At 43.3% G+C, this 27,611-nt stretch overlaps 3 protein-coding genes across 5 annotated transcripts in view; all 3 read left to right on the top strand.

Moving 5' to 3' along the window:
* The window catches only part of specc1lb (sperm antigen with calponin homology and coiled-coil domains 1-like b), a 29,584-nt gene extending 25,451 nt beyond the window's left edge, over positions 1-4,133 (top strand). For both annotated transcript variants that reach the window (XM_042060195.1, XM_042060194.1), the window contains exons 15-16: positions 467-526; positions 1,062-4,133. In XM_042060195.1, the coding sequence (XP_041916129.1) occupies positions 467-526; positions 1,062-1,151 (150 nt within the window). In that variant the 3' untranslated portion in view covers positions 1,152-4,133. The remainder of the gene's footprint in view (positions 1-466; positions 527-1,061) is intronic.
* A 2,538-nt stretch (positions 4,134-6,671) lies between these two features.
* On the top strand, positions 6,672-15,520 carry LOC121680705 (adenosine receptor A2b-like). 2 transcript variants are annotated; one of them, XM_042060241.1, is made up of 4 exons: positions 6,672-6,945; positions 7,041-7,119; positions 10,180-11,069; positions 13,859-15,520. In XM_042060241.1, exons 3-4 carry the CDS (start codon positions 10,702-10,704, stop codon positions 15,036-15,038), a joined length of 1,548 nt encoding a protein of 515 aa, XP_041916175.1. In that variant the 5' UTR covers positions 6,672-6,945; positions 7,041-7,119; positions 10,180-10,701; the 3' UTR covers positions 15,039-15,520. The 2 variants fall into 2 exon arrangements, with proteins under 2 accessions (XP_041916175.1, XP_041916174.1); XM_042060240.1 differs by having other exon boundaries at positions 6,672-7,119.
* Positions 15,521-20,928: 5,408 nt separating this feature from the next.
* Positions 20,929-23,146, top strand: snrpd3l (small nuclear ribonucleoprotein D3 polypeptide, like). The gene is made up of 4 exons (XM_042060270.1): positions 20,929-21,071; positions 21,325-21,486; positions 22,627-22,819; positions 22,914-23,146. Exons 2-4 carry the CDS (start codon positions 21,361-21,363, stop codon positions 22,979-22,981), a joined length of 387 nt encoding a protein of 128 aa, XP_041916204.1. The 5' UTR covers positions 20,929-21,071; positions 21,325-21,360; the 3' UTR covers positions 22,982-23,146.
* The last annotated feature ends 4,465 nt before the right edge of the window (positions 23,147-27,611 follow it).

Raw genomic sequence — 27,611 nt, 5'->3', positions numbered from 1 at the left:
AAATATGCCTAGAGAAAATGAAAACGAAGAAAACCCAACTTTGTTCCAAGCTCCTTACGTAAATGCAATAGACACATGGAGAGGATGCTTTTGGAAAAATAAACCATGAAAAAACGAACCACTTCACTGTTATGTTAGTATTTTGTTTGTTGCTTAAAAACATTGTATATGATGGCCTTGAGTCCAGCGGGCCGCATATATTCTGTGTCATATCTCGCCTCTTGTGAACTCTACAAGCCCCCACCCCTCACTCGACAACCACACAGAGATTCTGTAATGTGCGTGTATGTCGTTCACACATAGGTCAGTATAAGGTCCGCAGGTTAGCATCATATCTGAATCATCCGAAGGGTAGGACCTCCGTTTGACAAACCTCCGCATATACTCTTATATCTGAAGGGCTTACACACACACACACACACACAGACCCTCTGAGTGTCTATTTTCCCTTCTGCTTCGTCCACAGAGGAGAAACTTCACCCTGGCCTTCCAGGCTGCAGAGAGCGTGGGGATCAAGTCCACACTGGTTAGTGTTGTCCTCATCCTATCCGCTGCTATTAACGACATGTTTAGGTGCTGTGGAGGGTGCCGAGAGTGTGAGGAGTCTTTATTTGGATATAGGGAAGTGGCGCGACTGTGTTCAAAGGAGAGCCGCCTAAAAACTGTCGAGGCATCATGGCCTTAAAAGACTATGTGCTCAGGCCCAGACAGATAGGCAGAGTTATTTTGCAGTCGTCGTCAAGGAGACAGAGTTGAGGTTATCCTGGTCTTTGTTGCTGAGTGACACACCATTGTTCATCACTGTCACTCATCCGCTTGTTTCCCTCTCTCTGCCCCATCCCTTTTGTTTTGTCCTTGTCTGTCTGCTGTCTCTTCTCTTTCTCCATCTAATCTCATTGCTGTCTATCCACATCTCTCTCTCTCTCTCTCTCTCTCTCTCTCTCTCTCTCTCTCTCTCTCTCTCTCTCTCTCTCTCTCTCTCTCTCTCTCTCTCTCTCTCTCTCTCTCTCTCTCTCTCTCTCTCTCTCTCCCTCCCTCCCTCCATACTGCATATTTCTCAGGACATCAGTGAAATGGTGCACACAGAGAGACCCGACTGGCAGAGTGTCATGACTTACGTCACAGCCATCTATAAGTACTTCGAGACCTGAAGACACTCCACCACCACCACCCCTCCCAGCCTGGACCTTATTCAGAACCTCAGAGACGCCCAACCCTCAAGCACACCCCTCTCTATGAGGGGGCCTACCAGACAACAGACAAAAACAAGTAAACGGCAAGAAACGAGACCGAAACCATCCCCGGGTTCAGCTTCCGCGGCGGTTGCGCTGCGTGTGTAGCATCTCGCCGCCTCCTCCTCCTCCTCCTCCTCAGCCAACATGAACTTCCTGCGCCAGTGCCGCGCTGTTGCACAACACAAGAAGCTGCAGCATGCATCGCTTATCGCCGGACCATAAGCACGCTGCATCAAGACAGGCACTCTGTGCAAGCGTTGTGGTTTTATGACCACAGATTGTGTGTGTGTGTGTGTGAGAGAGGTGTCGTGTGTTGTTATTTGAGTATGTACAGTATGAGCTATGTGAATATGACTACACAAGCAGGCCTTTTGTTATTTTCCTCCCAGCACAGACCCTCCCTCACTTCCTGTCTACCTAGGCTGCCTGTTCTCATGTGCCCTACCCACCGCCACCACCAGCCTATTTTCACACGTAACGCCGTTACAACTCACACACTATTAAGAAAAGAAAAAAGACTGAACTCGACAGCGAGGCGCTGAGATCAGAGTTGCAGGCCTCCTCTTTTCGGTGCCAAGCTAGTATCGTGCCAGATGACCACTGGGGAAAGCATTTTCCTCTCTGTGGCTTCGTTGTGGTGATCGTGCCTTACCCCGACCCGTCAATTCAGTCTCAGCTCATTGGGTACAACATGCTTCCTAAATCTGAACAGACAGAAATAGATTTTTTGTGGCAATAAGCCCATTTCTCTTTTTTTTTTTTTCTTCTCTCCTCGAGAGAGTGAGACACTGAAGCGTGTTTTGGTCAGCTGATGTTCCACCCAGTGCCAAATTAAGTCTGTGACGGCTCTGTTGAAATCATTGATACTACCGAAATGGTTGTTGCGCCTATTGATGCATGTGTATTGTGTTGCCAAGCCTTGGAGTCTTAAAACTCCTGAATAGGCATCTAAAAGGGACACTCTACTACACTCTACAGTGACCACAACATAGACCAGGTTCTCCATGTATGTATGAGAACTAATGATTTCCATTACAATTGTATATACCAAGCACACTACATAGTGGCTTTTTGTGCAATGTTCAAGCTATAGCTAAAGTGTTCAAATAGAACACATACCTTGGAATGATTGTCGCACACATTCTTTGTCCCGTTTGCCTTTGTCCTACCACAATGCCTGTCACTACCACCCGTGAGCTGATCAATTATGGCTGTCTTAAGCCTCTCAGTTCTACTGCTGTACCCGCAAAAGTTGCCGTTACTTCACCTCAATGCTAAGATAGCCTCTCCTCTATACTGTAATCCTCTGAAATAACTTTGCTAAGTAATCTGATCATCCTAAACAAGCTCCTTCATCATTCTTCATCATTTTTTTTTTCTAGCATAGCAGTTATGCAGAAGCTCTGTGGGATTTCCATGATCACGCTCTCCACCAGCAAAACACTTTGGAAAAAGGATTTCGAATCCCTGTTTGGCATTCCATTCCAGCCTCGTCTCGGATCTTTTGCTCCCAGATTTCAAAGCACAAGTAGGACGGTAGTGGGCCCAGCGCTCTCTTTTTGTCATTCTTTTGGGCATTCTCTCCACTTTGTACTTCTCCATACCTATGGAATTTGTTTATCTTAAGTGCAAAGCTAGACCAAAGCCCTATAAACTCATCCAGAGACTCAAGATGCACCAGCCTTGAGCGAGCGCTTGATTGGTTGTGAACTGCATTGCTGCACTATTGTGAACGCAATTGCATAGGCTGCACTATTATGACGTTATAACGTTTTTCTGGAGCTGGTCTTGAGAAATCATACAAGTAGTACTCCGATGCGATCGCACAGCAGCACTGAATCACGTGCACTGGTCTGTCGGAGAAGGACACATCGGACCGTTTTTCTCTCGGGTTGGATGCCTTATGCTACTGGAGATCTCTCTTGTCAAATGTGCTTTGAACCCCACTGGCACAGACTTCCTGGATCCAGTGTTAAATAAGTTGTCAGTACAAACAATGTAAACATTCTAGAGAACAAATAATATTGGTTCTGCCAAACTCAATATTGTCCAAGAACTGTTCTCATTTCGGGCTTCGTAGAGCGGGTTGAGATGATTGGTTTTCCCTTGGGGTGATGGCTTTAAAATATCTACAGGGGGGGAAAGGCCACATGGAAAGACCTGTTATCGTTCATATTGAAACAGTGCTTGCATGATGATGCACAAGGGGAAGGTAGGTCAACCTCAAGTTCAGATTGGGATCTCCACGCTAACTTGGTCTGTGGTCTAGCTCACCCCTTATTGCACACAATCATGAGATCACGACCAAGACCATATGGTGACATTTCTGTAAGGACTCAAGCCCAGCTATTTGTTTGTCTGACATTTGCAGACATAAGCACATGCTGTTTTTTTATTTAATAAATGAACATATTTGGACATATTGGCTTGAGAACAAAGGCATATGCTTGAAATCCTAATCTGAACCTCATAGACTCAAAAATTCTAAGAGCAACAAACAACGGTTCAGTGGTTTAGTAGACCTTAAGTCATCTGACATGGCTGTGACTAAAATCTACAGAGAGCTTGACAATGAGTGTTTTCTGAGAGTGTTATGCGTATTTATATGGAATTTGTCTTTTCATGGCTTTGTGTTTCAAAGGAAACCCCAAGACGTGGATGTGAGGTTTTTGTTGAGGTGTTTGATTTGTCAGAGGCTCGTGAGCATGTGTGAAAGGGCAATGAGCTCAAATGAAACTGGTTCGTTAAGCAGATAAATGAAGATCATTTGCCTCTGTTCAAACAATTTTTGAAAAGTTTACAGTTTTTAGTGCTATTTACGCTGAGAATTATCACCCAATCCTTATCATGCTGTTTATTTGTTTCATTTTCAAATAAAACTAATCTACTGTATGTCAACATGTTGAGCTGTTTTCACTCATTTTTTTCCCCCTTCTGGATTAGTCCAGAGCCTGGACAAAGGTTGTTTGTTTCAGAGTCTGAGAGAATTTTGTATATCCCCATCCCAAATGGGAAAATGTGAGGCTGCAGTCTGTCAGTGGGGATAGGTGGATGAGGTCAGGTTACTGAAGTCATATCATATAACTCTAAAATGATGACTTTCCTGTCAAGTTGACAGACTTGTATATATCCGGTGTATATAGTTTCTCTTTATTCAAGCTGGAGTGATTTGAATAAAAACACACCTAGTGGTCATTTGCTTTTCTCAATTTCCTCTACATCAAACACCATCTATTCAGGTATTGCGTCATTACTTTTTAGCTAGGGAAATTCTGCTGCTTGATCATCACTGATAAAATGCTAAAAGAATTGTGTTGCAGTTGCAATAGTGGAAAGGCCAACAGAATGAGTCCATGTTGGTTCTTTCATAGGTAGCCAGGTAACCTGAACTCGATGACACAACTGTTCACACAAGAGATTTCATCAGATGCAAAGCGTACTAATTGAATGTACCTGAACATGAACCTACTATAATACTGCCATTGTTTGGAACAGAGATTCACTTACAATTTCAGGATGCCTATAAGTCATTATCAGGTCTGTAACACAGGGCAGAGCATGTGGCAGTGTGGTGTCCTCGGCCAGACCTTGCCATTGATAATTCTCTCAACTGATTCCCAAAAGAGGTCTTTATTGTGATAGTCTTACTTAAAAGATAACAGATTAATGTTGATTACTGGGCCAGCAAGGCAGACCATGAGATTTAATCTGATGGTAATCTAAAGATGCTAAAAGTCACATTTGTTTCACAGCCACACAATGGCAAAATCGTGTATATTGTATAGGCTAGATATTATTATCCCTAAGGATTGAATGTACTATGTCCCTCATCATATTTCAATATTGAAGGATTTAGTGAGACTGATTCTAATTATGCCAATGGGCATACACCCTATTCTTCAGTGGTGTTCGACTCCAAATATGGACTAGAGCAGTGTTTCTCAAAGCGTGTTCCATGGGCTAGTGGTTGTGAGCTGTTCTGATCCGTGAGCAGATGCTTTATATTAGTGTTTCTCAAATGACTTCAGAGCTATATGGGAATCTTATAGTATTTTGAGACGAACATCTATATCTGTCTACAAAGATATTATAGGAATCTACATGTTGGGACATAGAAGTAGGCATACTGACTGTAGGCTACTATAGGAACATTATAGAGCAGGGGTTCTCAAAGTTTTGATTGGTGAGGGCCAATTCAGGAACCCAACATTAACTGAGGGCCGCCAAAGGGGCGGGGGGAGAAAAAGAAGAAAAAAAATCCCATTTGTATCATTTTAATGACCAGGTTGCATCTCTACAGTTTATATGTATTGCATTAAACACATTTTAATTCATAACTGAGGCTAAACCTGGCAAAATCATAAGAAAAATGGCAATGCACACACAATCCCTGGGGTTCTCTACCCTCAACAGACAAATTTGGGATATAACTGTTCTGGTTGCAGTCAAGTACAAACTTATTTAGAACAAACAGTCTCAGTGTGCCTTATCAGCATATTCAGGGCCAATTCCAGCTACCAAAGCACCACAGGAAAACCTGACGGCCACTAAACAGAGATTCATTCTTTTCAAAGCACACAGCAGTTGTACAGTTTTAACAGTTTTACGGATGTTATCAGATGTTATCGCGGGCCACCAGAAATGTTTCCGCGGGCCGCACTTTGAGAACCTATGCTATAGTATAGAGGGTAAGGGTATTACAGAGCTATTACAGATAAAGTATTACACACTACCATAGAATTAGAAATCATAGTATTATGATTTCTTTTTCATTAGGGATGAACTGTTAAACTCAGGTGAATTCAAACAGTACTGTCAAGGAGATCATGGATTTGTGGCTTAAGACAAGGTCGGTTAAATGCCCTTGTGCAACATTCTTATTAAGATGACAACAGGAACAGCAATGCCTGAGCTGGCTGTGCTATTTGTAAAGGTTCATTAGGTTGCAAATTGTAGGCTGGCCTATTGATGTTTTTTCCCCCGGGATGTTTAGGGAGTTAAGTTATACTATTTGGTCCATGGGTTTTTGTAAGTGGCCGGTCTGAAAAAGTTTAGGAAACACTGGAACACTAGTCGCCTATAGGCTATGTAAAATGTGCAACATGATGCAAACGAGTTGTACAGAAATAAATGAAATATAGAGGCATCAGACAGAATTGTATAGGTCTGATGGCTATTTAGAAAATTTAGCTATGCGTAGACATACTGCGGTTGATGCTATAAGAACTGATATCATCAAGTGTCGGAATTGACCATGAGGGCAGTGAGGGGTCGCCTCCTATATGAGAGGGCGAATAAGCACCAAATAGTATACCCCTACGACATGCATATAAAATATGCCTTTACCAACTCACCATAAGCACATAGGCCAGACGTAACAGGCTGATTAAATCAGTTAAGGACTTCATGCAAATTTTCGCATGTTTTTCACGGTTCATGAAATAGCCAAGTGTACGGACATTTTGACAATACAAAAATTGGAATAACCTAGGTTATCATATCACCTGCCTGGAGCACACTGGTATGGCTAGGGCCACAAGCCGGAACATTTGATTTTTTTAATGAGAAGGAACTACATGCAGAGTGCAAAAGCTTCGTTTAGCCCACCACGTGCTACTCTCCGCTGCATCAGGCACTACCGCGCGCAGTCGGCTGTGGCACTCGGCAGAGGGATTTTCACACCGACGCAAAGCGTGGGGAACTACTGGAGGTTGTGTTTTCCCCTGTGGGCTAATCATTTAAAACTATTTCTAATACGCGGGGTCTTTCATGGTGGGCTAACGAAACTTTTCCAATCGAACGTAGGCTAATTTATGAAAAGCTACATATTTTTGCTGGATATTCTTCTGAGACAACAGTCAACCTCCACAAGTTTGCACCTCCCGTAAGTATTTTTTTCTTTTTTTAACTCTGGTGTTTACTGATGACTGCTACAATACTACCGACTCTTTCTTGTTTTCTTCAGTTTTGCGACAAAGTAGGCTATACAATTTAATGGAGACAGTTAATGCAATCTAAATATCCCATCAGCAGTAATTGTTTCGCAATTGTTAAGTTTGTGTAGGCTATACACATTATAATGTTGACTAGTCTGTTAGACTGCTGTTCCTTTCATTAACGTTGTACTCCGCTTTGCGTCGGGCTTTTCTAATAATAATGCCAATTTCACAGTCAGTTTCATGGACTAAAATATTTTCTGTTTAAATTCAATTTGCAGTGCTGTGTTGACTTCGACACCACCCATTCGTCTCACAGCGTTATCTTGTCATTGCACAGGAGATGCGCTTTGTTACATTATCGAACCCGCTTGTTCTCACACTCACGCACAAATGTTTAGAGGGGGGGAGTGAAAGGGCTTTATATGGTAGTTAACTTAATTCTTCTTAGCTTCCATGTACCTTGATATCCAGCGCAAATTCTTTGAGCTGCGGGCAGTGTGATAAACTATTTTTATGTGGCACTGCTGTTTTTGACTGACGGCTTCCTGATGGCATTCAACCCACAGCCGTGCTTTGGCTTTTATCGTATTCCACAAGGCTCCCGAGGTCCCCACAGAGTCTGATAGCCAAACGCAGTACCAACACAGACGAGCAGGATAATCATAATATCATTCCCCTCCCTGAGCCTTTTATAGAGCTAAATGAGGTCCTCCTCTGGCAAACGCCCCGCTATTCGCTATTCAGATGCGTCCTCTATACTGAGCAGCTGGCATCTATTAGAGCAAAAGCCCTCTGAATAGAACCAGTCCTTACTTGTATTTTCTGGTAGGCTACTAGGCAATGTTTGAGGCAACATGAAAAGTTCCAAGGGAGAACTGTTTCAAGACTTACATGTAATGTATTGCCTCTTGTAGTCACAAAACCATCTCCCCTCAACAGCAAATCTTCCATCAGTTTGGTAGGGAAGTGTCAGGGAGCATACATCCATTTGAGAACTTGGGTGGGATATTACTCTCAGGAAGTCTTTATTCTTGATATGAACCTACACGCATCACAGGAATCCCCCTTGTTGAATCATAATCTGGTCCTCGGCATCACTAAGCAAGACCAGCAGACAGGGGAGCAGCCTTCTAAATGTCTGATATTACAGGCTAACAACAGTGGAATCACTGCTTACACTCAACAGTGGAGGGAACACTTGGACCAACGCAGGAAAAGAGAGAGTTGCAAGAATAATTATTGATTATACATAAAAATATGTACATAATAATAATAAAATGGTGTAAATTCATCATGCAAGATAAATTAAATGCATGGTGATGTTTGAATCAATGAAAAGCTCATACAACTCATTAGTGGTTAGGCATCAGCAAATTGGGTTACTTAGGGACAAGATAGGCTAATAATAAACTGACCCACTAAAGCCTTTTTGACAAGTCGTGGTAGATTCGTTAATCAATATCTCAGGTCTCACTTGTTTTGCAAAAGAGCCCAGTGAGTATTGAGTCGCACAGGGAAGTGACTGTCAGGCTTTGTTTGTGACTCAGGGCCTAATAGAACATGTCTTTGGTAAGCCTCAACAGATCCCTCTTTAGCACTGCTGATAGTGTAGCTCATCAGGTACGGCCGCCGGGAACCTGCAGATTACCCTAGAGGAATTCCATGACACACACACGCACACTCACACACACACACACACACACACATAGCTACGACACATCTTATCACACACAGCACAGAGATGCCCCTGGGGGCTGGCCTTTGAAGACATCCAGACAGGCCGCCGATGGCAGCGCAAGCGAAGCCAAAGAGAACAGCGGCCTTGTTCCATCTGATAGATGGCTAATTTGTTGAGGTATGTTTTGTGAACTGTGGCTGCCAAAGTCTCTTGGCTGCACAAAACAAACTGCCTGCCTGCCTGCCTGTCTGAGCAGGAGCCAAAAGCTGTTTTCTCAGCCCTCTGAACATGAATGCTTGGGGTCGAGAGAGAGAGAGAGAGATATAGATAAACAAATCAATTGTAATATTTTAACGTCCCTTCTCAGGGTTTGCCAAGCGTTTTGAGTTCATTGAATGGCCATGGTTTATCTTTTCCTCTTGATGCGTTTACTGTTGTGTTGTATACAGAGGTTTATTCGCATTGACCTACATCTGTTTTTAACACAGTGGTCATGGGGTTAACACTGTGGGCATTCTTAGAGTTCTCCAACCCATCAAACTGTTCATTGTCATTAGACTTGAGGGGCATGAAGGTTTGGTTGTATGTCACAGTTAGCCGGTTTATAATAACCTGGTCCGGGGGACTGGACTTGCATTAAATAGTTCATGTAGAGTCGACCGGGATAATATTTCAAAATAGCATTTCGCAGAGACAATGTGGCCTCTGAAAATACCTTGAAATGGGTTTGTGCTTTGTTTGTGCAAACACAGAGATGTACCTTCCTTTGAAAAAGGCTTGCAAGCACTAAGCAGAGTCATGTGAGAGCAAGTACAATCGAGTGCTTGTGCTAAGAAATCTGAGCCAATTATAGTAAAATCTTTGCAGTGCTGAACTGTACATTTCCTGGAGATTTGTCGAGGTCAAGGAAGTGGAGCACAGGGTCTTGTGATGAATTGCAAAGGCATACGTTCTCTTCTGTACGTGGGGGAAAGGACTTCTTAAAATAAAACCTGCCATTGTTGGTCTTTCTACTTGTGTGGGAAATTGACCTCCCGGTTTGAAAGATAGATGGCTTATTTGACCCGGTATGATTGTGTGTGCGTGCAACGCCTCTGCATGCATGCGTGCATCATTGGGGGGTTTGTGTGTGGGCGTATAGATGCGTTGTATGTGTGTGTGCATTGACGCAATGGCCATATACGTGTGTTGTTTTTTTTTTTTCTCTGATCACTCTTCCTCTTTTTTCTTTCTTTCTTTCTTTCTTTCTTTCTTTCTGTCTTTCTCTCTCTCTCTCTCTGTCTCTATCTTGCTCTCTGTCACTCTCGATTTTTTTCTCTGTCTGCAGGGCTTGTAAGTAACAAGTGGCATCGTACCGCTCCCCGAAACGCTCTCTGCTCCCAAAAAAAGTGACCAGGACGAGAAGCAGGGGTCACACCCAGGTTTGGCAGTTTGGCAGTGGTGGAGAACAGAGTCCAGAGTGGAGTCCAGGTGCTTTACAGCACGGGAACGCTTTCAGGCAGAACCCATCATTCAGTCGCAGCACCGGTGCAGCCTCCAGCAACTCCCACCCCTTCTTACGAGATCCTCCCCTCCCTCCAGACTCGCGCCAGAGCAAAACAAGGCTCCGAACCAGAGGAGAGCATCAGTAGAATGTCCAGTGGATCCAATGTAGACGGCGACGCGCTGAGGATCTAATTTGTTTTTGTTTGTCTAAAACGGACATCACACTGGCATGGGACTCTCGCTCACGTCTACGCCGGGCACTCCTCCGCCTCCGGTCAGTGCCCTGAGGAGCAGCCATGCTCCTGCCTACTGACGCGGCCCCCTCTTCCCTCCCTGGTCCTGGTCCCCCCGGCTGCCCCCAGCCATGCCTCTGCACGAGGGGGAGCTCCCGCTGCCCGGCACCTCCCCCACCCTGGACAGCATCTACATCGGCCTGGAGCTGCTCATCGCACTGCTGGCCGTAGCGGGCAACGTGCTGGTCTGCTGGGCCGTGTGCCTTAACAGCAACCTGCAGAGCATCACCAACTACTTTGTGGTGTCGCTGGCCGTGGCTGACATCGCCGTGGGCCTGCTGGCCATCCCGTTCGCCGTGGCCATCAGCACGGGCTTCTGCTCGCACTTCCACGGCTGCCTGTTCATCGCCTGCTTCGTGCTGGTGCTGACGCAGAGCTCCATCTTCAGCCTGCTGGCCATCGCCATCGACCGCTACATTGCCATCAAGATCCCCCTCAGGTGAGCTTAGGTGACTAACTGGTGTTAGCAGTGCTGGTTGTGAGAATCAAAACTAACAACGTGGGCAGACACACAGTGCAATATAACAGTTTAGGTGTGCTTTTACTCAGGTTTTGGTACTAATTCCTGTTTCTATTCCTGTATTTATTTTCTTGTTATTTTTTTCTGTTTATCTATTTGTCTGTTCCCTATGTGTCATGTTGTGTTGCAGTGGTGTGTGTGGTACGGTAAGCAGCTATGAGTGGCAAATTTCTGAGACAAATTTCCCTCCTGGGACAATAAAGTTGATCTTATCTTATGTTATCTTATCTTATACACCAGGATCTTTGTTAGAACCAGTAACGGAATTAAACTCGAAAGAAGAGAGTACCGCACACTGAGAGTAGCTCCAAATTACAGTTAATAGACTGACATAATTTCTTCTTTCAAGTTTAGTACCTTTGTGAACTGATCATTGATGATGCAATATCTGAGTGTGTTGACATTTAGGGGTGTTCAGAAGTATATCAGAGCATCTTCCATCCTCTATGTGCCTTTATAAGTTATTCTTGTTGTGTATTGGTTAGATCAATTTTGATTATTTCACCAGTCATGATATCTAAACACAAGACTTGTACAAAAAGTAGATCATATTATGCTGAGCTGGGTCTAAACGGCGCCAAAAACAAGTGCTGCTTTTTTTCTCAAGCTGACGAAGAACACAGAGCATGTGGAGAAGCAAACTCGTCTAGGTTAGCTGCGTGTGCCTGTGGTTGTAGAGGAATGTGTGCGTGTTTGTAGTAACCACAGGGATGTTTGTCTGAGGATTTAAATAAAGCGGTAGGTTGTGAGTCACTATCATGTTGAGGTTGAATGTGCTCTGATCACAAGGCTAACTTTCCACACTGCATTTGTTGAGCTGCCAAACTGAGTGTAGATAAAAATGTCTGGTGTTTGGAAGTAGTTTCAGATCAGAGCTCAGAAGTGGACTGATGATCAGTAATGATCAGCAAGCGCTGTTGTGGTTCTCGGTATGGATACTGGCGTGGTCTTTAGTACATTGGCTGTTAAAACTATGAAGTTTTAATTGTAAGTTAAAAAATTAAAAAAGCAAAAAAATGGAATGTCTATGAATGAAAAAAATGACCTAAATGTACAGTATGTACTGTACATGTGTATATGCAAAGAAAAGTAACATCTTTATTTATCGGAGCAACCCTTCATGCTTTCTCTGTCTTTCTTTCTTTCTTTCTTTCTTTTCCTCTCTCTCTCTTTGTCTCTCTCTTTTTACACACACACATGCACGCACGCACTGTTTTCATTTTCATTTTATCATCTCAGTCATCTACTAATTTTGTAAAAGAGAACCATAAAGACTGAATGACCTTCATGCAGATAAACGTGGCACCGATCTGCTGATACTGCAGTCAGCTGAAACCACAAAGTACAAATTATGCAAAATCCAACTTACTATACTGAGGGCCCTCAAACAGCAGTCACAATGATATGCACACAAATATAATGCACACAGAGGTGGAGAACAGCACACATTGCACACAAATATAGAGGAGAACAGCAAACATTGCACACAAATATATATATTTTTTTTTTGAATATCAGAAGGATGGCACCAAGCTTTTTGAATACCCTGGCGTGGTTGGTCTCTTCCTCCTCATATTTTTGCATGGAGACGAGAGGATATTGGCTAATTACAGTTTATGGTGGTAAATGGCAACAATTTGTCAGTCAAATGCATACTACACAGCCATGAGGTATGCACACACACCCAGACATAGAATGAGCAAAATCTAAAATTAGCCTTCAGGCTTTCCAAAACAGCCAGCTCGAATGAGTGTACCTATATGTGCGAGGCTCCAACAGTTCCCTGGAAGCCCCTCGGTCGGGCGTTGTCTTCCCCAGAAAACCCTAACAGGTGTTGATTGCATAAGGAGGCTGGATGATGAGTGTGAATGAGGCTGCAGCAGCAGTGGAGCCGCTGTAAGACCGGCAGCTTTAACCGAGGCGGGTAGCAGTCCGCAGCGCAGCAGGGAAACATCATCTGGGATGAGTCATCTGGGATTAGCTGACCCATCCGTCCAGTCCCCTCGATCCCCTGGGCAGCTTCACCCTCCCCACAGTGTCCTGTCCGTCAGTAGGGTGGACGGGGCTTGTGTTCGGTCAGGCCACATGAACGCTCACACGCCTTCATGTTTTGTGGATTTCTGTCTTTGTTCTAAGTGAAGGAGTGTATTGGACTGATGTTTGTTCGTGATCATGCACTTCTATTGTGATGTTCCCAGAATACATCAAAGATGTCTCCTGAGCTACAGTGAACTTTGGTCTTGAAGCTGTCTTACGACCCCTAAAGGGTACAGGTTGGCTCAGACAAAGACGACTAAAGCCTGTCTGGCTGTACATTTTCTAAGTTATAGCCATACATGTGTCCATCCGCTAATTCATCAAAGCAGGTTGTTTAAGAAACAATAGCAATTTCCTTAACACTAACAGTGGGGCCAGGAGTCCATATTTTTGAAAACACAGTAACTCCCTAGGATGTTTTCTAGATTCATTGTGTTAGAACTGGACAGTACATCATGGTACTAGTTTTCAGTGTTTTTTTCATCTTTATGCACCAGTATGAAATGTGTTCATGTCAATGATATTGTTAGTTATTGAAATATTGAATGTCAGCAATATAATACATGGTATTCTCTCAACATAATACTCTCTGTTTGTGTCTGTGTCTGTGTGTGTCTGGGTGCTTGTGTGTGTGTATATGTCTTTGTCTGTGTCTGTTCAATATCAAACAGGTACAACAGTCTGGTGACTGGCCGAAGAGCCAAGGGCATTATCGCCATTTGCTGGATACTCTCTGTTGTCATCGGCCTGACACCAATGTTGGGGTGGCACAAACAACGGCAAAACATCACTGCCGTTGCCAACACCAATGCCAACACCAATGCCAACACCAATGCATCAGTCTGCCCAGCGGGCACGACCAAGTGCCTGTTTGAGGACGTGGTCAGCATGGACTACATGGTCTACTTCAACTTCTTCAGCTGCGTGCTGGCGCCCCTCCTGGCCATGCTGGCCATCTACACACGCATCTTCATGGCCGCTCGGCGGCAGCTGCGGCTCATGGAGCTCAAGCTGGCGAACGTGCCCCGCCACATCCACCAGATGGGGGACTGCCCCACGACCACCTCCTCCGCCTCCTCCTCCACCTCGCGCTCCACACTCCAGAAGGAGGTCCACGCGGCCAAGTGCCTGGCCATCATCGTGGGCCTGTTCGCCGTGTGCTGGCTGCCCGTACACATCCTCAACTGCTTGACCTTCTTCTGCGGGCCGTATCAACGGCCTCCGTGGGTTATGTACCTGGCCATCATCCTCTCGCACGGCAACTCGGTGGTCAACCCGTTCATTTACGCGTACCGAATCCGCGAGTTCCGCCACACGTTCCGGCGGATCATCCGGCAGAAACTCCTGGGCCAGGGCATGCGGCTAGGCGGGCTGGGAGGAGGTGCAATCAGCCGGATCGGCACCAACACGTCGCCGGCGGTCAGCATGGTCGACTCCACTTGCACAGTGGTGAACGGCTATGCGCTGGAGCCCAGCCCCAAGCTAGGTCCAGCGCCTCAAGATGGCCGCCGGCCGGGTTACCTGGAGGAGGGCTCCACGGGTCTTCCCCGCTGGGACGGCAGCCTGGGTGTGCCGCATGTGGGCTACGCGAACAATGGCCATGGTGCCGGCTCTGACGTCACCAGTGGCAGTGGCTTCCTGCACAGGCCCCAGCTGACCCCACAGAATGCCCACTACGCCAGGAGCTGTCCCTGGCGACACGAGCACGAGCACCAGCACGAGGGCAGCCCGCTGCCCAGGGCAGCCGAGGTCGTGGAAGTGAAGGATTGTGGGACAGTTTCACCAACAGACGTCAGATCACTGTTCTCCATAAGGACTAACCTCACCACTGAGCTCACGCGGGTCTCGTGATATCACAGTGGTCCTGATGACTAGATGAAGGAAACCGTTAAAGTGAACCACTAAAATCCGCACAATACTGGTGTGGTGGACTCTGGGTGGACTACATGACCAGGTCAGGGTGTGGTGGACAACTTGAGACATTCAGTCATGGATATTTTATACCACATTCGTCATGAACTTGGGCCTGACCATTGATAGCACATAGACACTTGTATCTGCTCTGCAAAAACTCATAGGAAACTGATGTACTGTGAAGTATTCTCATTTCTATTCTCAACACTGGCTTTACACAGACCAGGTGAACAATGAACAAGCTCTCCCCCAGATTACTTATTGACTATGGATTGTCCTTCGACTTTTGAGTCTTTGCACTTGTCATCGATCATATTGACTGACCGTTCTAAGTAAGCATGTTTATTGTATCTCAGTCCCTGACAGCATCTTGTTTTTGTGTTGACTATATGTGAGCAAATATACCATTTGAACTATGATTGTTGTTCAGTCTCTGCATTATTAGTCATAAACATGAAAACAAAACCGAAGTCATCTTCACACAGTCATCCAACAACTCTGAGATCTCACTGCTTACACGAATAGTCTCTAAACATGTGCAGTTATGTGGTTTTCGCAGTAGTTAGCTGTAAGCAGATCTCTGCAAGGCATTTACTGTATCTCTCAGACCCCAGAGAACTCTTTGACATTTCCACTTAAGCCTGGAATAAATTGCATCAATGATCAGTGTGTTGGAGATCTGCTAATACTGCTGGAAGATTCGCCCAGAGCATTGTGGTCACTGTCCACATTGTGCAATAAGAAGACTGGACAGAAGAGGACAGATGCTTTTATTTTCCCACAACAAGCTTATTCTGGAAGCCATTTATAAATGGGGTTGATATTTTATTGCGCTCTTAATATAATATATGGTCCTTTAGGAAGTTTTTATGGAGTGGCAATGTAATACAGGCCATTATTTGTGTCTTTTTAATGTGTTTAAACTTCTGTACATCTGTAGGAGACTTCTGGATACCCCTATATATTGTTTACAGTCAACCTGAATAATTCAGGATTTTTTCAGATTATCCACAATCCAAAATTATTACCAATGACCACAATTAAACTAAGCCATCTAGTCCTTGCATATTATTAAACATTATATTTTAATTCTGTTTGTGCTAATGTCTACGAATGTTGCATTCAAATAAATTAATAAGTGACTATGTACAGTAAAGATAGAACTACACTGCCTAGGTATGTCCCTCCTCCCTAGCTATACTCAAAACAAGTCAATAACATGGTCATAGTGGAATTTATTCACAGGAAGTATAGACCCAGGCAAACAATATATTTCCCCTGTGCTGTAAGTCAGTGGATGTGTGTATAGTATAAGGTTAGAATAAGAGGACAGCTTTATGTTGCCATATATAGACTGCTGGGTCTTAGTCAGCAATACTGTATATGTATGCTTTTTATACAAGTGAGCCAGTCTGCAAGTATATCATTTACAGGTCCATCACTGTCGCTCATGGAGCATTAGCCTCATATAACTTATGGTAGCTTTGCTCTGCATATGCATTTCACCGTAGGAAACAATGCGTTGGTTATTGAACTCTGTTATTTACCACTCACACGCACATCTACAGTACATACGACTCACAGCTCACATCATCTTACAGCGTCCTGATACTGTGTTGACAGAGTTGCTGCTGACGCCAGTCTACGGGCTTAATGCAATGGAAATCAAATGAAGAGGGCATTTGATGGTATCTTTTATAGAGCCATTATGCCCTGCTGCTCCTCATTATATTGGGCTTTGGTGGAAAAACCACATTAAACAAAACAGCATTAAAGTGGGTCGGGAGGCCAAGAAGAGGTGTTGTGATGGAGGAGGCGATGAAAGTGTGGGGTGGGGGTGATTATTATTCCCTTTAAGGCTTGATATACAGCATGCCAAACGTCCATTGGACAGACAAAAGGTGTATGTGGGGGGAAAAAACACAAAATGGAGTTGATTCCGATAGGATGGTTTTATGTTTATTGAGGGTGTGGATTTAAAGAAATGTTTACATGGTCCCCAGCATGCTCAGCTCTCACCAAACTGAATTATCTGGACTGAGTGAATATTAGTGGTGAAGTGACCAATTGTGACCCTCACACAACACTGTAGAATAATACCTAAAGATTACCGGTAGTTTTATAATATGACCTTCCTTTTTATTAGCAGGGATGCCTCCTTTGAGTGAAGACTACAACTACATGCAAATGATGGCTCTTGGGTTTAATGATTTAACTGTGTGCCGTGTGTGGGGGGGGTTTTCTCTCTTCTTCTTTTTTTTTTTGTGATCAACTGTTTATTGAGTTATATAAATGGGGACGGGGGGGGGCAATACGGTTACATGAAATAATAAAATGATACATGACATATAAAAGCATACATTGTGTTAAAAAGAAGAGATTAAAAATGCAAAATGACAAAAATAGATATTTACAGAGAAAGAGAAAAGAAAGAGCACTCAACAGCAACATGTATTTTATACAATGACGCAACTCATCACACAAGAGGTATGAGATCTTTGACCCTGCAAATTAATGCCTCCCATTTTTGTAAGGTGGATACCTTGGCCTTGTTTACGCGAGCAGTATGATATTCTAAATTGACAATATCTCTCTTCTTCTTTTGAAAGCTATTATGTGTTAGGTGGTGTTGTGTGAACCAGGCCTGTTGAGTTCACTGCACATACAGGACACCACTATAATCTTCCCCAATCCACTTCCTCAAATGACATTAGCTTTGTGGGGCTGTGTTTGAGTTGGCCACTGATCATCCGTGAGAGGTCAATGTTTGGTGTCTTTGTCTGTACATGTGTGTGTGTGTGTGTGTGTGTGTGTGTGTGTGTGTGTGTGTGTGTGTGTGTGTGTGTGTGTGTGTGTGTGTGTGTGTTTGTGTGTGAGAGAGAGAGAGAACGAGAAAGAACAAAAGAAATAAAGAGTGTTAGGTTGGTTGTGTGTGTGTTTTGGTGACATATAACCTCTGCCAAGATTAACAAGGAAGCCGTTCTCATGATGATTCATTGACAAAAAAGATTAAGAACTATCAGAATTATCAGAATTATATGTGGCCGTTTGCAGTAAATGGGTTTCTGTTCTTTCTCTCATTGACAATGGGATTCTGAGCCCATCTGATGGAGAGGTGATCTGTGATGAACTTCCCTGAACCTAACTTCTGTTTGCTTTTTCAGTCACTGATACGACCTCATGTATCACACCAAACTGGTGACTCAGTCACTTTGGTCCGAATGGTTAGCGAATACAAGCCCGTCTCCAAAAGCAACTGACACTACATCCCAGAGGGTGAAATGAACTAGCTGTCTTTATTGTCTCACAAAAGAAACAAGGGTTGTTAAAAAAGCTGTTTGTCTCACTGTGTCATCAACTTGTGGTCTGTGTGATGGTGCTGAAACGTAAGTATGTGTGGAGTTAACAAAACACCCAATGCTGACATGGATCTTTGGTGCCCTGACAGCTCCTGTTTCACGGCAAAATGAGTTTTCGCCTTTGTGACACCAAAGCCTGAGTTAGAGCGCAATCAGCAGTCAGCTTGGCTGGTCTGTGTCTGTGATCTGAACATCGGTCTGCGTAATCAGACAGCTGGCCCTGTGGCCCAGCACACTCTCCTGGCGGCTGGCTTCACAGAAGGCCAGAGTTACTGAGGCTTAGCAGACCTGCGTCCAGATGACACACAAGGTCAATTTGAGGTCATGGTGGCAAGCGTGAGAATTGCAGAAGTCTTACATTGTGTGTGGTGGTTTCTCATTTAAACCTCGGTCAGTCTGGGAAAAGTTGACTTTTCCTGTGGATTAAAGAATGGTTGTCCCTTTGACATGGAAGTATTCTCAGGGAAATGTGTTTATTTTAGGTTTGATGCTTTCTGTGTGGCTAGATCTTCACTAGATGATGGAGTGTTTTGGGAGCAAGTGGGAGTATCAGACTCTGCACAATGCTCATCTTCGCCTGCCGGCCCTGATTTGTCTCCCGTATGGCCCCCTGGGGACATATGTGTTTATGTCTCCATGTGTCCTTGTGACACCAAAGCTCTGTTTTATTTCTGAGGAACAAACCCCTGAGTCTTATTGAATGCAGAGGAGAAATTATGTGATTATCAGCCGTGAAAACTCTTTTTTTTGCTCTCCAAGGGCTATTATTTTCCTGGAATTGACTGGGAAGGATTGGAGAAGTCCGCCACAGTTGTCATGATGTGAATCTACATCCATGTTTACCTGAACCTATTGAACATGCCTTCCCACATCAACACCTAGAGCCATTTGGTGAAGGATCGGCATTCCAAGTGCTGATTCAGTAGGAAAGACATTCAGCAGAGCAGGTGATTGCGTAATCACAAGAATGTCCTGGCTCAGGATCATTTTAACATTAAATGATGGAGGATAATTTTAACGCTTTAGAATGATCTTCATACAGTGGAAATCTATTTATTTCCTTGATGATCACATCTTCAGGCCGTCCATTTACGACATGTTGATTTACAATTTGCACAACTAATTTTAGATGCTTATCATGGTAACGGTTGTTTTTATCAAAACTTTCTGTTGATCTCTTTTTTAATGTTGTACATTTTCTCCTGCCCTCTGCCTGTCTCTAGCTTTTGTGGCTGTTTAACAAGACTGTGAGAGAGAAAGCAAGAGAAGCACTTCTGTGACAGTGTGTATTTATTTTTACTGCTTCATCAATACGATTACTGTGTTGTGACAAGTGAGCTTGTCAGGTGAGTTTCATTGCCTTGCGAAATCTGTCTCCATGGTGCAAGTCTTACATAGGAGAAAAAAAGGTCTGTTTTCCAATGAGTTTTCCGTCAGTGTAAATAAGTGCACACAAAACTTTTTACTTATATACCATTCTATTTGGTTAACACACTGACAAGTCAATGATATCTAAAAGCCATATATTTACTCTGTTGCTTTTCTTAATTTCTGACTTTGTTGTCTTCTTTGGGAACGGGATGGCTGACACGCCTGTGTATGAGAATAGCAGGAATCTCTGATTTCCTCTCTGGATCAGCCATGTCAAAAACAACTGCAGTCGTCCACTTATTTGGCCACAAGCGTATGATATTCCCAGCAAGACCTCAACGTTTTTCTGCATAGGCACTATGCAACAATGTCTCTCTCTCTCTCTCTCTCTCTCTCTCTCTTTCTCTCTCTCTCTTTACACACACACACACACACACACACACACACACACACACAGAGAGAGAGAGAACAAACAGAAGTATATATTGTCACCACCAGCCTCTCAATTCTCATTTGTTTTTCATTAATAGGCCTTCTACAAAGGACAGGTAGCAAGACAACCTTGTCCCTTAAAAATAGAAGTAATAGCCTAGTACTTTATGGTCTGGCCTTCCATGACTACTGAATCCATGTTATGTTCCATATAGAGCTGCACACTGCCCCCTACTGTATGATAGGGGCAGGGACACTGCTACATCATTTGGGCCCTATGACAGACAATAATTCTGGACCCCGATATTATATAGGGGGGCGTTAGGTTGGGTTGGGGATGGTATCATCCCTCATACCCTCAGCCTCTTTCCATCTTGCCACCTGGTTGTAAATAGTCTGGGTGAATCCAGACAAATCGTTTTGTGAATTACGTTACTGCCTAGAACACCTCTTGGCATACGCATTAAACTGCATTTTTTGTTGTTTTAAAAGCTCACATGGGATATTTTATGTGTGATGCATTTGCCCTACTTTTTTTTTTTTAAAGGTCTCTATTTCCAGATTAACCACTGGCCTAAAATGTTTGTTCCAGGGGTAGCCTACTTGGAGAGCTGCGTGGCCTACATTCATTCCACTCCAACAGGGGGCGGTATTCTTAAGGAGTAAGTGGTGTAGGTAACACCAATAAAGCAAACAAGAACGACATAGTGCATTGTGGGTAGCAAGCGCGAACAAGGAACAGTCGCACTCTTTGATAAAGTGAAATATCTGAATTTCCAAACGAGAGGCTTATCTCGTTAATTCAAAGGTAAGACGACGTGCTTAAATAATTACTTAATGGCATAAACATGAATGGTTTGTGTTTAAACTTTACTTTGGAGATTAAAGCTGCTATGATGGCTCATCTCACCAACGCTAAGTTAGCTCAAAGGGTTAGCTGTTAGCCGAAAGCCTGCTTGTGTGGGTAAAATGTGTACCCTACTACTTTGAGGTTGGCTAGCTCATGATGCACTGACGGTTGTTTTTCGCGTTAACGTCAGCGTTATTTTCTTTCTTTACAGGCTTAAAGAAGTTTGGTGCTCATCTATCTACCCAAAATGTCTATTGGCGTACCAATAAAGGTTCTGCATGAAGCTGAAGGACACATTGTCACTTGCGAAACCAATAGTGGGGAAGTGTACAGAGGAAAGTTGGTGGAAGCGGAGGACAACATGAACTGCCAGGTAAAGTTAACCCAGTTTAGTGTGATTTTTACAAAGCCGAAATGTTTCTGATGAACATTATCGCACGTGTTGGGTATGTGTAGGCCTATTGCCATTGTAGACAGCACGCGAGGACGTTCAGCACGCTTCCACAAGCTTTTTGAAAAAATGCCCCACCTCACCACAACCACAGTCTAAAGATGGATTAAAACATGTAAACATTGTATCTTCCCACTTAACATACTCATTGTATTAGTAATTAGACTGGCCAACAACAGGCTGAACAGTAGGTAGAGGTATATGACCATCTAAAAATTGGGCTAATGTGCTGGAGGAGCACTTAAGGAGGACGATAGGTCCAGTCTGTGAGCTGTATCCTACTCGGTGAAAACAAAACCACGTAGTGGTTTATTGTAGTTGTTCTATAACTATCAAGAGGAACGACATAAAACGGCAAATTCGTTACGGTCTGAAGCTGACTTCAATTGGTTTGAGTGAGTGCCCCTACAAAGCACCAGCTGGCTCGTGGAAAATGGGCGAATATTTTGTGCGATTTTGAATTAACACCAGTTGGCTGTGCGTTTTGTTTTCACCTAGTTGTCCCAAATCGGAAGTGGCTGTGGTATCTCACGCTTCCAATTTGACCTGTAGTCGGTTGCTGTACCCCTTTGACCATTATTTTGTGCCCACCTCAGAGGGATGCCCCAAACTTTGAGAACCACTATTGGATTTATTTTTAGTTAAGTTTAGATATATTTAGTTGACTCATTAGGGGTGGAATGTCTCTCCCTTGTAAGGCCTGACCACATCTGGGGAAAACGGTTCCCTCTGGTGCACACTAGTGCATCTTGGAGCAGTCCTTCTGTTTAACATACTGTGATCTTCCTGTAGTCAAAGAATGATGAAATGGACTAATTGAAAGCAATAGAAAATACATTCAAGTAAAATACAATCTAGGCTCCCTATCCTGCTGAAGTGTGTAAGGATTTGGCTTCATAAGTTTTGTATTGAATACACTTTTATATTTCTACTTTTGATAGTGGTGGTGGAACTTGGTCCTTATGTCTTAGTCATATATAAATTAAAAAAAGCAGTTCTTTGTCATTTTAATACAGAAATGTAATCTGTTACAAGACACTCATACCTGTCTTTACCCACTAGATGGCCAACCTCACAGTGACTTACCGAGATGGCAGAGTGTCTCAGCTTGAACAGGTATATATTCGTGGCAGCAAAATCCGCTTCCTCATTCTGCCGGACATGTTGAAGAACGCGCCCATGTTGAAGAGCATGAAAAACAAGAATCAAGCAGCTGGAGCTGGCAGAGGGAAAGCTGCCATCCTCAAAGCACAAGGTGTGGAAAGAATCCCTTTATTTAGGAGTCAGTTCATGGTTAGACTAATATCCATAATTTATAATCTCATACCATTATGTTCCTCTTTTTGCAGTGGCAGCAAGAGGCCGTGGAAGAGGAGGTGGTGGCGGAAGAGGGAATATCTTCCAAAAGAGGCGATGATTCCATTTTGTGTGTTCCATTTAATTTTTTTTTTTTTTTTTAAATGCTCACTTAATGAATGACATGCTCCCTTTTCTTTCTCTTATTTTTTTTCATATAATTTCCTAGCATTTTTTGGTCATGTCAATGTTTTTATTTGTATTAAACATCAAGTTCTAAAAGCTGTGAAATAGTCATTGAATCTTTTTTACAGTAAATTTTCACACACTGTTTATGAACGTTTTCCCTACCAGATGTGGAAGGAGGCCTGAATGATTAAAGACCCATTTGCATATCTATACTCTATACTGGATATACTGTAACTTTTAAAGGGTTACATTTCTTCTAATTTGATTTGATTCTTTCAGAGCTGTTATGAATGAAGGACACAACAGCTGAACCACAAATCCCTCCCCTTACGCCCCCTTCGAACTTTGTGGGGGCTTAGGGCTGTCCCACTGCAACATTGTGACGTGCATGAGGGCTCACTCACACCCTTTCTGTGCCCTTTCCGAAAGTTGGCATTAATGCAGACTTTACTCAAGGGAATTACCAACAATTCGTAGCGTTGTGATGTGAAACACAGATACCCAAAGGGAGGTAAAATATCAATAAACAACTGCCATGAAACGAAAATGTATTTGCAACACGTGTCCATTTCGTGTCCATTTACAATGTATACATTTACAACCATTTACCATATAGCTGGCTATTGCCAGGAAGCAAGTGTTTTGAGTTATATATTATTGCAGTAATTTCATCTAATTATGTGGTCATGGTGTAATGCAAATCTGCTCCTGGTTGAATTTATGTTTAACCCCACATTGATCCAAAAGGAAAAGTACGTACAGGTGAAATTAGAATGACATGGAAAAGTTCATGTTTTCCCCTTAATTTATTTCAAAAAGTGAATCGTATAGTCTAAATTTGTTAGATTCAAAGTGAAATATTCCAAGCCATTTTTTGTTTTAATCTGGATTATGATTTAACCTTCTGCTTATGAAAACCAAAAATCAATATCTCAAAATAGAACAAAGAGGTTATAATACAGAAATGTTGACCTTTTGAAAATAAATTAACTAATCTAAAGTAGTTAATTTATACACTCAATACTTGGTTAGGCTGATTTTGCACAAATTAGTAGTAGTAGTAGTAACACTTTATTTGTCCCAGAAGGGCAATTATTTTGCAGAGGTAGCATGCAAGGTTACACACACACACACACATAAACACACACGCTTCCACAAGATAAGTCAAAACACAGAATTAAAATAGGTTGAAGCACAGAATTAAAAATAATAAATAGAACAAGAAGTGTATGGGGCAGAGGGTTATCTCCGTGTCCTAGAGTTCAGTAACTGAACAGCAGATGGTATGAAGGAGTGTTTGTATCTGTTGGTTCGGGCTAATGGATATTTAAAACGGGAGGGTAAGATCTCAAATTCGCTGTGCAGAGGGTGGGTATAGTTTAACAGGATGGATTCAGCCTTCTTAATTGCCTGTTCCTCATACAGCATTGACATACTTCTCTGTTGGACACCAGTGACTACTACACACCCGAATGACCTAAATTACTGCATCAGTGTGGAGTGGTATGGGGGTAATCAGCCTGTGGCTCTGTTGAGGTGTTATGGAAGCTCAGGTTCCTTTGTTAGCGGCTTTAAGGGCATGTGTATTGTTGGGTCTGGTGTCTCATTTTCCTCTTGACAATAAACCAGATTCTATGGAGTTCAGGTCAGAAGAGTTTTTTGGCCAATCAAACACAGTAATACTATGATAAGCAAGCCAGTTAGCAGTTTTATGGGCAGGTGCTAAGTCCTGCTGTTTAAGGAAATCCGCATCTCCATAAAGCTTGTCAGCAGATAGAAGCAGTGCTCTGAAATCTTCTGGTAGAAGGTTGCATTGACCCTGGACTTGAAAGACAGTGGAAAAACACCAGCAGATGACATGGCACCCCAAATCTTCACTGACTGAAATGTCCTACTGGACTTCAAGCAACTTGGATTCTGTGCCTCTTCACTCTTCCTCCAGACTCTTGGGACTGATGGTCATTTTGATACCACAGATTGATGAAGACCCAGTCAGACCATTGGGAACAGAGTTTTATTTACAATGATGAGCATCAAAGGAGAGACAGCATGACTTCACCTAAAGATCAACCAGCTGGTCTATAGACAAGGAAAGAGTTAGGGGTTAAGTTTTCTTCCAGGATGCCAGGAGATGGCGTTGGTCATCCCATTTTACGTGAAACACACTGAATCAAACTGATTAGTGCCAACCTGGCAATCCGGAGCAGATATCTACTAATGCAGCCATGCAGAACAGTGAAACACTGCAAAATCATAATATTCCCTCTTTAAAGGGACACCAGGCAAGCTTGATGCTTTTTCTCTACGAAACTCCCCCTCGCTTGGTCTGAAGCTCTTTTCCTTTTCTTTGCATCTTCCGTCAAGGGTTTTCGCTGCTTCTTCGCTGGCTCTGCCATTATACACACGTTTGCAACAATCGCTAGCGTTTCGTTAGCCTGCCTCTGTGCTGTATGCAGGATGTAAACTGATCCTGCTTCGGTCGGCGGGTACGATACACTGAACTTGCAAGCGGGATATTCTTCCTACAGGCAGTAGGGGCGGGCGAGAGAGTCTTCATTCGCCCTGTAATGAGTCATTTAACCATATACTGACTTATGAAGATGAGTAATTAACACGAAAACGTTGCCTGGTGTCCCTTTAAGCACATAATCATAAGCACATAATCACACACAGGTATACTGTAGGCAGGGACAGTACAGAAATGGAATGAAATAACAACAGTCATCTCATTTGTGGAAGAAAACATAGCAGAAACATCAGGACATAAACCACTTATGAATATAAAAATCATAAGTTCCAATTCCAATACTCTCACAACCTTGATTGGACCCTGATATCCGAATGAAATGCAAATTATGTTTTTATGTGAAAATAGGAGTTTGGACCACTAAGCAACGGTCCAGTTCTGTCTCTCCTTAGCCCAGGTAAGATAACCTTGTCTCTGATTCAAGAGTGGCTTGACACTAAATGTGCCACTTGCAGCCCATTTACTGGACATGTCTGTGTGTGGTGGCTCAAGGTGACAAAAATGGCTTGAAATATTTCACTTTATCCGTAATGAATCTATTATAAAAAGATTCACTTTTTGAAATAAATAGGGGGGGGGGGGGGGGGGGGGGTGGTGAACTTTTCCACGATATTCAAACCATTGCTACCTTGCTCACAAAGTATCCCAGGTGTGGCAGACTCATAGTGGGCCGGATTTGTTGGAATAAGACCTTGTGGGGTCCGTCATTGTCATGGTCAATATAATTTTTCGGCATGGGTATCAGATTGTTGCTTGATGATATTCTCCTTTACTTTACCTACGTTACGTATAAGCAAACAAATACAAATTGTCATACTACTCTTTCTTTCTTGAAATAACACTTCCATGTCAGTTTTTTGGCCTCTTCCTTCCTGAAAGTGGTTTGTAGTGCTAGGTTTAATCAATTTATCATATCAGAGATATTGCTTATTATTTAAGACAACTACTGCTGGTGCGGCACATCAAGCAAGGGACCTCTCACACACACCATTACACCCCCACCACACACACTCACACACCATACCCCCCAAACACAAACACCATACCCACACACCCCATTACTTCTCCCCACACACAAACACCAATCCCTACCCCCCATACACATACACCATTTCATCCCCCCCCCCCCACACACAGGTACACCCCCCCCTCCTCCACACACCTCATTACACCCCCCCCCCCCTCCCCCACACACACTCATCCACACCCACAGGTACAACCCCCTCCCCAACACACAACACCCCATTACCCGCCCTCCCCCCACCCCACACACACACCATTTCATCATCCCCCTCCCACGCCACCCCACACACACACACCATTATATTTAACTTTATTGTCATTGTACAGAGTACAAAGACATTGTGCAGAGTACAAAGACAACGAAAGGCAGTTTGCGTCTAACCAGAAGTGCAAAAAAAGCAGAAAAGTGCAATGTGATATACAAAGTATAGACAGGTGGTGCATAGACAGGTCAAGAAATATAGTACAGTATACAGTAGTATACAGTTGATTTACCAACCTTTGCAATCAATGATTTTATTAGTGAAAAAAATGTGAATTTTCTGTTTCTTGTTGAAACCTGGCTGACTTCACACAGCGAAGCTGTTCTTGTTGAAACTTGTCCCCCAAATTATAATTTTTTCCACTCAATTAGACAAGGCAAACGAGGTGGTGGAATTGCCTCCATTCTCTCAAACAAATATAGTTGCACTAGAGTCAACTTTGGCGAATTCGCTTCCTTTGAGTATATTGCCCTCACTCTGAAGGCTGACCCAGCTGTACTTCTATTAACCTTATACCGCCCTCCTAAACTATGGACTGGCTTTCTCGACCAGTTTTCTGAACTTATGTCGCTCATCATCACTAGCTATGATCGGATAATTGTAAATGGCGACTTTAATATTCATGTCAATAAGACAACTGATGCTAAAGCCAGTAAGTTCCTTAATGTGTTGGACAGTTTAGAGCTAAAGCAGCATGTTACAGGACCCACCCACAACCTTGGCAACACCCTCGATCTAGTCATTTCTAG

The sequence above is a fragment of the Alosa sapidissima genome, chromosome 13, assembly GCF_018492685.1.
Source record: "Alosa sapidissima isolate fAloSap1 chromosome 13, fAloSap1.pri, whole genome shotgun sequence".
In the NCBI taxonomy this organism is placed as follows: domain Eukaryota; kingdom Metazoa; phylum Chordata; class Actinopteri; order Clupeiformes; family Clupeidae; genus Alosa; species Alosa sapidissima.
This window is presented reverse-complemented; position numbering and strand designations above follow the sequence as displayed.

Excerpts from the sequence above, each read along its gene's own strand:
- LOC121680705 (XM_042060241.1), top strand. The coding sequence starts at position 10,702 with ATGCCTCTGCACGAGGGGGAGCTCCCGCTGCCCGGCACCTCCCCCACC. Across the intron at positions 11,070-13,858 it reads GCCATCAAGATCCCCCTCAG|GTACAACAGTCTGGTGACTG; the intron begins GTGAGCTTAGGT and ends AATATCAAACAG.
- snrpd3l (XM_042060270.1), top strand. The coding sequence starts at position 21,361 with ATGTCTATTGGCGTACCAATAAAGGTTCTGCATGAAGCTGAAGGACAC. Across the intron at positions 21,487-22,626 it reads AGGACAACATGAACTGCCAG|ATGGCCAACCTCACAGTGAC; the intron begins GTAAAGTTAACC and ends TTTACCCACTAG. Across the intron at positions 22,820-22,913 it reads TGCCATCCTCAAAGCACAAG|TGGCAGCAAGAGGCCGTGGA; the intron begins GTGTGGAAAGAA and ends CTCTTTTTGCAG.